This window comes from Cheilinus undulatus, linkage group 13, assembly GCF_018320785.1.
Source record: "Cheilinus undulatus linkage group 13, ASM1832078v1, whole genome shotgun sequence".
Taxonomy (NCBI): domain Eukaryota; kingdom Metazoa; phylum Chordata; class Actinopteri; order Labriformes; family Labridae; genus Cheilinus; species Cheilinus undulatus.
Genome location: NC_054877.1, coordinates 38,736,652 through 38,749,460, shown reverse-complemented (window position 1 = coordinate 38,749,460; position 12,809 = coordinate 38,736,652). Strand labels below are relative to the sequence as shown.

At 39.3% G+C, this 12,809-nt stretch overlaps 1 protein-coding gene across 10 annotated transcripts in view; it reads left to right on the top strand.

Moving 5' to 3' along the window:
- ctnnd2b (catenin (cadherin-associated protein), delta 2b) overlaps positions 1-12,809 on the top strand; it is a 273,868-nt gene that overhangs the window by 183,329 nt on the left and 77,730 nt on the right. For 7 of the 10 annotated variants that reach the window (XM_041803815.1, XM_041803814.1, XM_041803820.1 and 4 more), the window contains 3 exons: positions 2,864-3,114; positions 5,344-5,475; positions 9,296-9,539. In XM_041803815.1, coding sequence (XP_041659749.1) covers positions 2,864-3,114; positions 5,344-5,475; positions 9,296-9,539 — 627 coding nt within the window. The remainder of the gene's footprint in view (positions 1-2,863; positions 3,115-5,343; positions 5,476-9,295; positions 9,540-12,809) is intronic. The other 3 variants (XM_041803823.1, XM_041803822.1, XM_041803816.1) reach the window with 1 other exon arrangement.

Genomic DNA, 12,809 nt, shown 5'->3' with positions numbered 1-12,809 from the left:
TGTATATCTGTTTTGGCTTCCAGCAGTGAAATCTACAAGAGAGAATAGAAATGATGAATAGAAATACTGTAAGAGGAATAAATAAAATAAAGATGCAAGATAACTCTCACACAATGTGTAACAAATAAATGATTTCTTTGTTAACGTAGAGAGAGATTTTCTAACCAAAAAAAAACATGCTGTATGTAAGAAGGTAGCAGAAGTTAAGGGGGAGGAAGAACATTTAAGAAATGAAGAAGAAGTTTGATATTGAGCTCAATGCTTACAAAAATCATCAGAAAGCACAAACAGGAAATAGCCTCTGCTGGAGGACAACAGAATACCCCCCACTGACACTCATTTTTAGCCTTGATGACACAGCTCTGACTGTGATAGAAATAAAGCAGTGACATTGCTCTGCCTTTGTTTAAATGCTGCCTGTAGAGCTCAATGTTTACCAGATCTTCCAATAAGACAAGATGAGTCATGGCATCACAATTTAAAAGCATATCACAGCTGTTTGTTAAAGGTTTTGGCACCAAACAGAGAACGTGTCAGTTTCAAGCCATACAAAATCCATAACCAGTTTTTCCTCACATAATGAGAGCAACTCATGCACGCTGTAGCTCTTGTAATACTTAATATTTGTAGTTCCGTTGATCTACCACCAGATTCTGTAGCTAAGGATAGTCAGAGCTGTATTTTTAATTTACAAACATTCCTATGTCAAAGTGCAAGATGATAAATACTATACTTTGTATGGATGTTCTCTTGCACCCACATTATTCAGACATGTGTGCACCGATACATGAGGGTCGGTCCTTTTGGTTCTACTAAGAGATTAAAGCTCACACCCAATCCCAGTTGTGTTAGAATGGCAGGGCAGGTAATTTAATTAATTAAAAACATGCAAACTCTGCACAGGCTCTAGCTGGGAAATGAACCTTTTTGTTATGAGGCAACAGCACCAATCCCTGCAGCAGAGATGTAGGCTTTTGAACTGTGCACTGATAACAAGCTGTTAAAAGTTGGTATTTTATCAGGTAATAACTCAGAAAAAGGTAATAATAAGGAAGTGTTTACCTAAGTAATAATGTATTATCAAGTAATCCCTTGAAATATTGTGGAAATACTCTGGGAATTAGATGCTTTTTGACCCTAACCCCCAACCCTAAACCTTTTATCTACCCTTACCCCACACTTACCCTAAAAAATATGTTTAATTCATTCAAGAAGGACTCAATTTAATTTAGTGGGCTTAAATAATGAAAATTACCTGGGAATTATTAAGCAACCTTTATAGAAAATTGTCATCTTATTTCTAAGAAATTGCTTGGTAAAATACCACCCATGTATGGAAAATCGCCCAAATATCACAAGGGTAGGAGGTTAGGGTTAAGGTTAAATACCACATAATTCTGGAGAATTGCCAAAATATTACAAGAGTTAAGGTTAGGGTAGGGGGTAAGGTAAAATACCACTCGATTACAGAAAATTGCCAAGATATTATGAAGATGAGGGTTGGGTGGAAGGTTCAGGGTAGGGGGTTAGGGTTAGTGGGTAACATGTAATACCATTTAATCACAGAAAATTGCCAGAATATTATGAGGGTTAGGGTTAGGCGGTTAGGGTTAGGGGTAAGGTAAAATACCACCTAATTTTGGAGAATTACCAGAATATTACAAGGGTTAAGGTTAGGGTAGGGGGTCGGGGTTAGGGGTAAGGTAAGATAACACTTAATTACAGAAAATTGCCAAAATATTATGGGGATTAGGGTTAGAGGGTATGGTTTAGGGTTAGTGGTAAAGTGTAATACCATTTAATCATGGAAAACTGCCAAATATTATGAGAGTTAGGGTTAGGAGGTAAGGGTCAGGGTAAGTGGGTAAGGGTTAGGGTTAAGGTCTGGGTAGGGGGTATAGGGTAAAATATCACCTAATTACAGAAAATTGCCAAAATATTCTGGGGTTAGGGTTAGGGAGTCAGGATTTGGGTTAGGGCTGAGGTAAAATACCACTTAATTACCAGAGAATTGACACAGCATTATGAGGAATTACTTGATAATTATTACAGTGTAAATACTTCCTATGTTTTTTACCGGCTATTGCTTGTTAAAATACCAGTTTATTACAAGATTTTGTCCAGGTTATTCTTGAGAAATTACTAGATAATCACAAACATTACTGAAAAAATACTAGGTTAAAAAGGAGCCACTTAAATAAATCGCTACCAAATTACTTTTTGTAGAAATGTCAATACTGTTGTTGCATCTTTATATGTGAATGCTTCCAATAATTACTGATGATATATCAGAAACTTTAAGGGTTATTACACTTTGTAGAGTCAAATTTCACCATGACCCATAGTAACTCTGCTTTAAGTGACAATGGGGCATTCAAAACATGAGCAGGGTTAGAAATGGGACTGAGCCTAACACTGATGGATTGACTTGATTTGTAACTATTAAAGCCGTTAAATATACATAATATTTATATAATATATAATACAACTCCAAATCAGATATGCAGGGATTTAACAGATGATGCTCCTTAATGGATGATTTTAAGTGATAAAGCCCTGAATAATCAAATGTTGGAGGAATAAAAAACATCTTAAGTTTACATTAATTGATCGATTAAGTGGGCAGTAGTGTCAAAAATTTCACTCACATCACAATTTGCAATATGGAAAGGAAAAAACTAAATACAAAAACACCAAACAAATATTCAGGGCACTTCAATAAACATTTATCCTGCATGGACCAAGGCTCCATATTCAAGTATAAGATATTTTTGGTGTAGAGGTAAAATTCCTGTTTCCCTCTTTTTGGTATCAAACATTTAGAACGTAGATCATCAAACTGTTCTCTTTCCCCTGTCTGCAGCACCTCATCGCCCATCAACATGGTAGCCTCAGGTGCAGCTGGCTCCTCCTCCCCGCTCCCGATGGCAGCCTCCCCGGGGGGAAACCACACCTCGTCACCCATCCACCAACTGAGCTCGGTGGTGGGCAGCTACGCCACCCTGTCCCCCACCAAGAGGATGCTGCATCACATCGGAGCAGACAGCTACAAGATTTCCCATGAGCTGTACGCCAACGCAACCCTGCAAAGGCCTGGAAGCCTGGCAGGTAGAGGTCAAGACAACTTCATTTCTACTTTATATGTGTGGTTTTGTGAAGTATTGTGGTGTCATTGATCCACTTTGAAATGCATTTTTATATGTAGATAATATGAAATATATTTATATATCTAAAATTCACCCTTCATTGGACATTTTTTGGTCTCTGATGGTTTTTCTAACAACTAAAAGTGAAGTAAAACCAGCTCTTACCTTCCTCAGAATACCTTCATAAGTGTGCAGGTCCTGGGGTTAATTGCTGAACGTTTTATTTAATATATCCTCGCTGGACTGAAATTCAAGTTTTTAATTTTAGATTTTTTTCTATTCTGTGGTATCATAAATTAATGATTTCTAGCTCATAATAGTTGAGGTCACATGAACCCACTTTCCTTTTATGACTAATTGGAATTCATCAGTGTGAGCACCAGCACTGAAAAGAAACACAGTATCAAATATTAGATTAAATTGGCTGGAGGTTTTATCCAAAATTTATTACAATCCAAATCTCATGAATATCTGAACTATTCAGTAATGAACTTAACTCTTTCTGCTGAGGAGACGACCAAAACTACAGCTCATAGTAGCAGACCTTTCCTTTCTTTGGGTTGATTTGGCCTCATTTACCAATACTTTAAAAGTCTTTTCCTTGAATTTCATATTGATTTACGGACAATGAAACATAAAAAACAATTAGAAACAAGGGGACTAAAAATCCATACTGTGACAAAAGGACCCTATTGATACATCTCTAGCTGCATTTTCATTAGAAATGCACAAAATCTAAATAGTGCAATTAAAAAAAACTGGTAATGGAAACACCTGAATTTCGAAAAACCTCTCAAATATTGCTAAAAAGTTTTGACGCATCATCAGGAGGTTTTCTTGGTGATGTGTCTGTCTGTCTATGTCAGTGGTCATCAACTGATGGCCTGAGGGCCACATTAGGCCCCCCACATCTTCCCATCCGGCCCCCAGAACATTTTTAAATTCAGAAATACGCAGAGGAAAAAATAGGTTGATTTATATGAGGTATCTTTTTGAAATGATCTATAAAAAAAACAAAAAAAAAACAATTGAGATTGCTAAAAATTGTCCAGATTGGTTAAATGTTATATTGATTTTACAGAAATCCACCTGTCACCCATTGTTAGCAAATATGATGCATGATTAACACATATTTTGAGTTCATTCTTGTTTAAAAATATGGTTTTCTTTTGACCTCAAGTGTTTCCTGCCTGAGAATCAACACTAGATATACTCTTTCTTGCACAGGTTTTTCTCCTATCAGGGCACACCATATTAGCTTTAAACACAGTGATGGAGAACACAACAGCCCTGAGTATTAAACTAAAATATCTCAATCGCCCCCTTGTGGTTGGCAACAGTATAGGGACTGATCTTATTTTTAGAGGCTAAATATGGCAGACATTTGAAATAAAATACAATATTTTTAAAATTTTGTTACTTAGACTAAAATGTCTCTTGTTTTAAGTTTATTTGAAAGTCTGGCCCCCAAAGCATCCATCGAGGAAAAACCTGGCCCTTGTATAAATGTAGTTGATGACCCCTGGTCTATGTGCACACCACACTGTTGCTCCAGTTGTCTTTGATACTTCTCAGACTTTTGGATGAACTGGTTTGAAACTGGTGCCTTTAAAATATCATAAATATGCACAGATTTTCTATACAACCCAAGATTGTTGCTCCTTTCACTTCAGTCTGACCTATCCACATGGGATTAGTATGACCAAGGGACCTAAGGTAGTTGCTCAGCCATAAAAACCCATTCCACGGAGCTCTAGCTGCAAAGTTTTTGTGCTTACATTAATGCCAGAAGAAGCTCAGAACTCTTCAGCTATAGAATCACCTGTCTCAGCAGCTGATTTTATGTGGTCCTCCACTTTGTGGCTGAGTTGCTGTTGTTCCTAAACTCTTTTTTATAATTTCACTTCCAGTTGACTGTGGAATATCCAGCAGAGATGTAATATCAAGAATAGTCTTATTGAAAGGTGGCATGCATCACAGTAGCCACTTAGCTATTCTTTATCACAAATGTTTGCATATGGAGACTGAATGTCTAGGTGCTTAATTCAAGACACCTGTGGCAACACATCTGATTGAAACACCTGAGTTTTGATAATTAACAGGTGTGGCTGAATACTTTTGTCCTTATAGTGTTTGTGTTTTTGTCCAACTAACCACTTATCCATCCACCCTAATTCTCTTCTCCTTATGTTTCCAGGCTCCAGAGGTTCATACAGCAGCCAGCACAGCCACCTAGGCTCCGAGCTCCGGCCCCTGCAGTCCCCTGAGCACCACATCGACCCCATCTACGAGGACCGAGTCTACACCAAACCCAACCTGAGAGGACAAGGTGAGCCGAGAGCAGGGATACAGAGGCTTTGGAAGATAAAGTCACAAGATGGAGGGTTATTTATTTAAGGTGTAAAGAGAGATCAAAACTGTATCCAAGAAGGCACAGGGGAGTAGAGAGAAGGATTTACGGGGGTGAGGCTGAGCAGAGAGCAAACATTTGATAGACAGGTAAATGCAAGGGGTGCACAGCATTTTTACAAATGATATGTGCTGGGATAGGAGAGGGGGTTTACGTCTACGGTACCCAGATAAATGTTTAAAATGATGAGTGAGGGATGGATTGAAGAATCTGAGACAAGGAGATGAAGGAAGGAATTGAAAAGAAAGAAAAGATAAATTTAGTAAGACTGAGCTTGAAGTCACCCAAAACCACAAATAGCTGCAGCGGCACCTGAACCATCTATATTTAAAAATCAACAAGAGGAGGCAGACATCGCATGAAACTCTGAATAAAGGATGCATCAAAGAAAGGCTTCAGCATGCTGAGACTTAGAACAGAAAAACACACACTCTAGGAAGAGTTATGTGTTTTAAATGGTGCGTGTTACATTAAAGGCTGCTGTACATGAGAGATTTCCTCATCCCATCTGATCATGTAGTGCTGTTTACCAGATCAGGTGGGCAAATCCAATTGGGGTCTCAATGGCAATTTGTCTCTCAGTCACAGTCTGTTAACTAATTAGTTTTCTAGGCTGAAAATTAATCTCAATTAATCCCACGGGTGTTTGCTCGGGCGCTTTGAAATCAAAGCAAATCAACCGTGTCCTAAAATGTTGTTGATGCTGCGCCGCCGGTTTGGTCGCCTGAACCAAGAATGTTGTTGCATGGAGAAAAACAGAGAGAGGAGTAAATAAGAAGAAAAGTCCACAAGTTTTTGCACCTAAATAGATTCAACCTAATAAGTCTGAGATTTGAGTTCATTTTTGTCTTGTTTACCATCCGTTCACTCTGAAAAGTCACTTTGATGCATGAAGAGAATTCAGTCTTTACCAACAGCTGTGAGGCAGAGGATTTAAGTCACGACAGCAGCACTCACTCAAATCCTCTTTCTTTTTGTCAAATTTAAGATCTGTGTTTTTTTTTTTTTTTGTCTGTGCGACACAAAGTCGCTGCTGAAGCCTGTCTGTGTTTCAAGGTCAGTTCAAATAGTTCGAAGATGATAAAGAGAGTTGGAAACAAGCAGACATCACTTTACACTCGGCTTCACATCACAGGTGAATTTCCTGGGGCCTCCTCTGGGTCCCTGCTGTTCAGTCGCTAAACACGAACACAAACGCACACAAAGTGACCCGGCTCACCTCACTCAGAGCACGCCGCTGGAACCGCGTCAACTATCATGCCCAAGTGGTTTTTGAAGCGCTGCTAAACAAGAAAACAATTCCTCGCTGTGTTTGAGAGCGACAGGAGGTCTGCAGGGCGGAGGTATTATGACGTCTTCATGTCCCTGCAGTCTGACTGGATTAACAAGAGGGGGCTCTTTAGGGCCCATATCACTCCCAGTCTATTAATCTGGTAGCCTTTGTTATCCGGCCGAGCTTAAAAGGCAGATTTTCATTTTCATCTGAAATAAAGAAACTCCATATACATTCCTTTATGCTCTACATTGCCTAATAAAGGTATTCACCCCCTGGATGTTTTGCCTTTATTGATTTTATAAATCAATCATGTTCAATACAATGTGAATTATACCACTAAAAATTTAACAAATAAAACTCTTTAATGTCAAAGTGAAAACAGATTTCTACAACATCATGTAAATTAAATAAAAATATTTAATGTAATAAATATTCACCCCTTTTAAAATGATTAATCTATTTCAACAAAGGTCCAGCCAATTGCTGCTAGTAGTCTCACAATTGCTAAAATGGAGATCACCTGAGTGCAGTGAATGTGTCTCAAGTGTTTGGAGTATAAAGACACCTGTGTCTGGAAGGTCTGCTCACTTGTTAATCAGCATTCCTGGATACCATTACACCATGAAGACAAAAGAAAACTCCAGAAAACTCAAAAAAGAGTATTGAAAAGTGTAGGCCAAGGGATGAATGCAAGCCACTGAACATCCCCCAGAGTTCAATTAAGAAATAGAGGCTCGGGTGTAGCACGGGGGGAAAAAGGGTACTGATTACCCACACCCACAGTAGGGAGGGGCTATTGAGAAGCCTGCAATGAAAAGTGTCTTTAAATTTATATTTTCTCATTAAGTAGTGTCATTATCAAATCAAAAGCGACTAAACTAATTGGCCAACACACTGAAATTTGTATAAAATAGAATAAAATAAAATACTGGGGGGCCTCTGCTCCTCCTTTAGAAATGTCCAAATGGTGTAGTCCAGCACTGCGAAAAATGCAAGTAAATTTAATATAACCATAGTAAAAATGCTGCTTATAAATGGGGAAATTATTGTTCCAACATACATTAAAATGCAGATATTTGTAAAATGAAGCTATATCTGTTGCTTGGCTAGCTGGTCAAGGGGACCCCTGTGTTAATATTCTTTCTGGGGGCCCTAAATCCCTAGCTACGCCCCTGAATAGAGAGAATATGGCACCTGTGTAAATCCGCCTAGATTAGGCCTTTCTCCCAAACTGAGTGACCGTGCAAAAAAGGAGACTAGTGAAAAATGCCACCAAGACATTTATGTCTACAAGCTTCAGCAGCTGAGATGGGAGAGACTCTGCATACAACCACTGTTGGCTGGGCTGTTCAAAGCTTTATGGGAAGAGGAAGCCACTGTTTGAAACAAAAACTTAGATTAAATCTGGTTCACCAGAAGGCATGTGGGAGACTCCATTGTCAAGTGGAAAAAAGTTCTTTAGTCTGATGAGACCAAAATGGTGCTTTTTTTGCCAACAGAAAAGACGCTATGTTCTGCGGACACCAAACACTGCGCATCACCACAAACACACCATCGCTTATAGCCCAGATCTCAGTGCAATAGAGAATTTGTGTCTGGACTTGAAAAGGGTTGTTCATGCCCAATCCCTGTGCAACCTGAGAAAGCTTGAGCAGTTTTGCAAAGAAGCATGGAGTAAAATTGCAGTGTCCAGATGTGCAAGCCTGATTGAGACCTATCTACACAGACTCAGTGCTTTGAATGCAGCTAAAAGTGCATCTACTGAGGGGTGAATATTCAGGCAGTCACTTATTTATATTACATATTTTGTTTGATTGGTGTTGCTTTGTAGGAATCTTTTTCATTTTGACATTAAAGAGGTTTTTTTGTTAGAAAGCCAAATTGTACAAACCATGATTAATTCATAAAACCAATAAAAAGGTAAAGGGGCATGTGGAGCTGATTTTAGTTACTTATATTGCTAGTTAATCACCTAGACCTCCATCCCTGCAGCAGGTCACGCACATCCAGCTGCCCTACAGGCCAGCTGCCCTAACAGATAGACCAACAAGGAAACACTGCCTGTCTTTTGTGTTAAAGTTCTTTTGCATGCCTGTTACATTTGTTTCTGTCTGTTTTGTGAAAAATTTTTTAACAAAAAATATGATCAGTTCACCTGAAAATGCCCCATCTGTGGAGTTGCATCTGCAGTAAGCTTGCACATTTTATGTTCTATGTCATAACTTTATTTTCTTCCCTTTCTGCTTTTTTCTTTCTTGCTGTTTTTGTTCCACTGGTGCTGTTGTTGTTGCTTTTTTGTGTTTGTTTATGTATGTGATGACCCCCGTGTTGGCACTCGTGCTTGCTTTCTCCTCTTCTGACTCCCCCACTCCTTCTCTTTAACTTCAAACCCAGTGGTGAACCAGTTATACCAAGAGGTCCTCAACTATCTGCTCTTTCCCTACGCTCCTCTTCCTGCTTTAGCCCCGCCCTCCCCTGGTGTCGACCCAATCCCCTTGCAGCGAACGGGAAGCCAGAGCGCCACGGCCACCTTTCAGAGAGGCAGCTTTGCCACAGGAAGTGGAGCGGCCGACTACGCCAACCCGTACCGCACTCTGCAATTCTGCCCCTCCACTGAGTCGCCTTACAGCAAGTCAGGGCCCACCCTGCCCCCTGAAGCAGCCTTGGGCCGGTCCCCATCAGTGGATAGCATCCAGAAGGACCCAAGGTGAGGAAAAATAGAAGACATTTTTATTAAAAATGAGCTCTGGCTTGTTAATGAAGCCCTTTGTTCCGCTCCCTTTCCACTCTCACTGATCTTACTGAGGGCCAGATTCACCAAATGGAACTTAATTATGGAAGAAAATTTGTCAATTATGTGGAGACCTCCAGTTTAAAAGCCTCTGGAAATTTTGTTCAAAAGTTGTAAAGATGCTTAAATGCTATTAAAGGAGATATTTTCATGAAGCAGCCACTGAAAACTTTAAAATCCTCTATAAACCTGAAGTACGATTGGTTTTGCTGTCGAGGACATTTCTGGAGACAGTGATGCCTGATCATCACTTTTTCATTTACAACTGCTCTGCACCGGACACAGCCAGTGCACATGTGACAGCTAGCCTGGTGCAGTTTAAACCATGTGTCTGAGTCGTCTGCATTAGAATCAGAGAGGGGTACCGCGGCCCTGCCATCTTAAAATGCTTTATTACAATTAGTTAACAACTGATAACAAGCCAACTAATTTGATGTGATAGTGGTATACCTGCCATCATTGGCCCCATAGCTCTCATTTTAATTTAAGTGAGGAGCAGAAAGAGCCAGAGCACATATTCTGGTTAGTTTGAAAGGCAAGCAACCTAAAGAAGCAGCCACTGGTTAACAAAAATGTAGAAAGACCTCAGTCACATGGAAACACTCTGGATTTAGGAATCAGACCTGGAACAATGCAAAATATCTTTGTCTTTAGGCTTCCCCTTACCAAATTTCAAAATCATTTGAATTTCATAATCTTGCAAAGCTGACGGATTGACCAGATTTATTGTCTGTCAGTAGGCAGATCTTGCAAAGCTCCAGTCTGAGAATGAATGTATGAACCAGTGTTGTTTAAAGAGAACAAGGTGGTGGCAGCAATCATGGTTTAGTTGCACTGCAAGCCTGCAAACAATGCTTATCAAGAGATTAGTGTGGATGTTGCAATAGCAGCAGTTTTCATCAGATATGGACAATATTTCTTTGTTGAAAGAAGAGCGAAGAGCACCAAAAGCTTTTCCACACTGCAGAGCCAGACAACTTCAAAATACAACACAGTGCATAGACTACTGACAGTAAATCATCACTTTATCAACATCGTGTCTCATCCTGTGGTAGCTCCATCAATGAAGGAAAGTTAAATTTTGAGATTGAAAACCACAAAAAATTACAATAAATAACACCCCCTTTGTAGAAACCATAAACCTCTTAATTTCCCAATGTAATCACCCATGATAGAAGCAGAAAAAACTATGAAATCATGTCAAAATGAATGACAAATCACCACTATCACATTCATGTGTCATCCTGAAGCACAAGCAAAAGGTCACTGAGGTCAGTGGTTTACTGAGCTACTGTCGGACCAGTGACCAGGAAAAGTTTGCCTAACTGTTGAGTGGGAAAACCACAGAATTTTACATGAAACTACTCATCCTTTGTAGCAAATATTAACCTATTAACTTCATAATGTACCCACTCATGACTGAAGCAATAAAATCACAGAATTATGTCAAAATGAACGGGAAATCAACCTCAAGAAGGCAAAATAATACGCTGTTGACAGTTATCTCAGCACCTCTGTGGTTCTTTTCTCAACTCCTGACACAGACTCTAAACGTGTTCCTTGAGCACAAATTTGATCTTTGGAAAAAGTCACACAGTGCTAGATCAGCTGAACAGGGAGGGTGATCAAGCACCATGATTTGGTTTTGGTCCAGAAACTGCTTTATCGAGAGCACAATGTGAGCTGGCACATCGTCTTGATGAAGAATGAAACCATTTTTCCACACTTGTGGTCTCTTCTGGCAGACTTTTTTCTTGCAATTTTTCTAAAACCTGTTGTTGATTCACCATTGACCCTTTTGGAACCCATCCCTCCAAAATTACAACCGTAATGTTAAAAATGACGATGGTGATTTCCTTTGCACTGACTGCTGTTTTTGTCTCAGGATCGTATTGGAAGATCCAAGTTTCTTCACATTCGATCACTCCTAAAAGAATTTATTTCCTTCAATTTGTTCCAAAATGTCTCCACAAAGTTGCACTCTTCCTTTTAATGAGGTTGGAAGCTTTGGGAAGACTTTGGCACACATTGAGCCGTTGGACAGCTCTGTTCAATTGGTTGAATGGTTTCAAAAGTTTTTGATGTGCATGGACGTCTAAAGCATTCATGATCTTGGACATCCTCTCTGCCTTCACAAAATCTTTTGTGCCATTCAAACATGTGTGCATGTGACATGCTGTGTGCTTCATACACCTCAGTGAATGTACTAAAAGATTCGACTGCTGTTTTGTTCAGTTTCACCAAAAACTTCAAGTAAGTGTGTTTTTCAACTTTTTAATCTAATATTTTTTTTTGACCCATTTGGCAAAAACACATGCTCTTCAGTCGGAAGCTAACAGTGAACGAAAGACTTCACTTGTTGGAAACTTGCAGCAGTTGTGCTTGAATACCCAACCTTTAATATATAACACTCGGTGTGACTGTGAACCACGTGGCTTTTCCTCATAAGCACAGTCTCATTATTTGATTGTCATAACTCACACAACTCCTGCATGATTTCATAATCCCCACTGCGATTTTGTGCCCTCTAATCTGAAACTGCTCAAGACAAACTTCCAGCGTGAGAAGTGGCCTGCCTTCGGTCAGAGCGAAACTGCGCTGCTGCAAAGCAGGGTGCAGCAGTTGCATGTGTGAATAATGGGTTAGCGTCATAAAGGCTCAACATGGGTGCAGATGGGCAGTTAGGTCACTCCCCATGCACAGAAGCTCGTCTTCCAAAAATGAACTTGTAACAAAAAATGTCAGCTTCCTAAGATCAGCGGTAAAAATATTTTATATTTTTTCTGTTTTAAAAGAGTCAATCTTTTTAAACCACATCAGCCTGAAACATACATATCAAATATAAATTGTGTTTTGGGGACTTTAACCCTTTAAAGGCCAGTATGTTCTTACAACTCCACTGTTTTTATGAGATCAAAACCACAAAACTCAAATAAAACACACATTCACACACGTTTTACACACACACCATTATCCAACATCAAAAGCAACACACACTGATCATACCAGTAGCAAGGCAACCTTGCAATAATCAGTAAAAAGTAAAATTTGCTGCCTGCTTTGAGTGGGAAAAGTAGTGCCATCTGGTGGAAATATAAAAAGTAAAAAAACAAAAGCTAGTAGTCCAAAATAAAATCTTAACATAAATGAATGCATTTGTTTATATTGAGATAAATGTGGAATCAA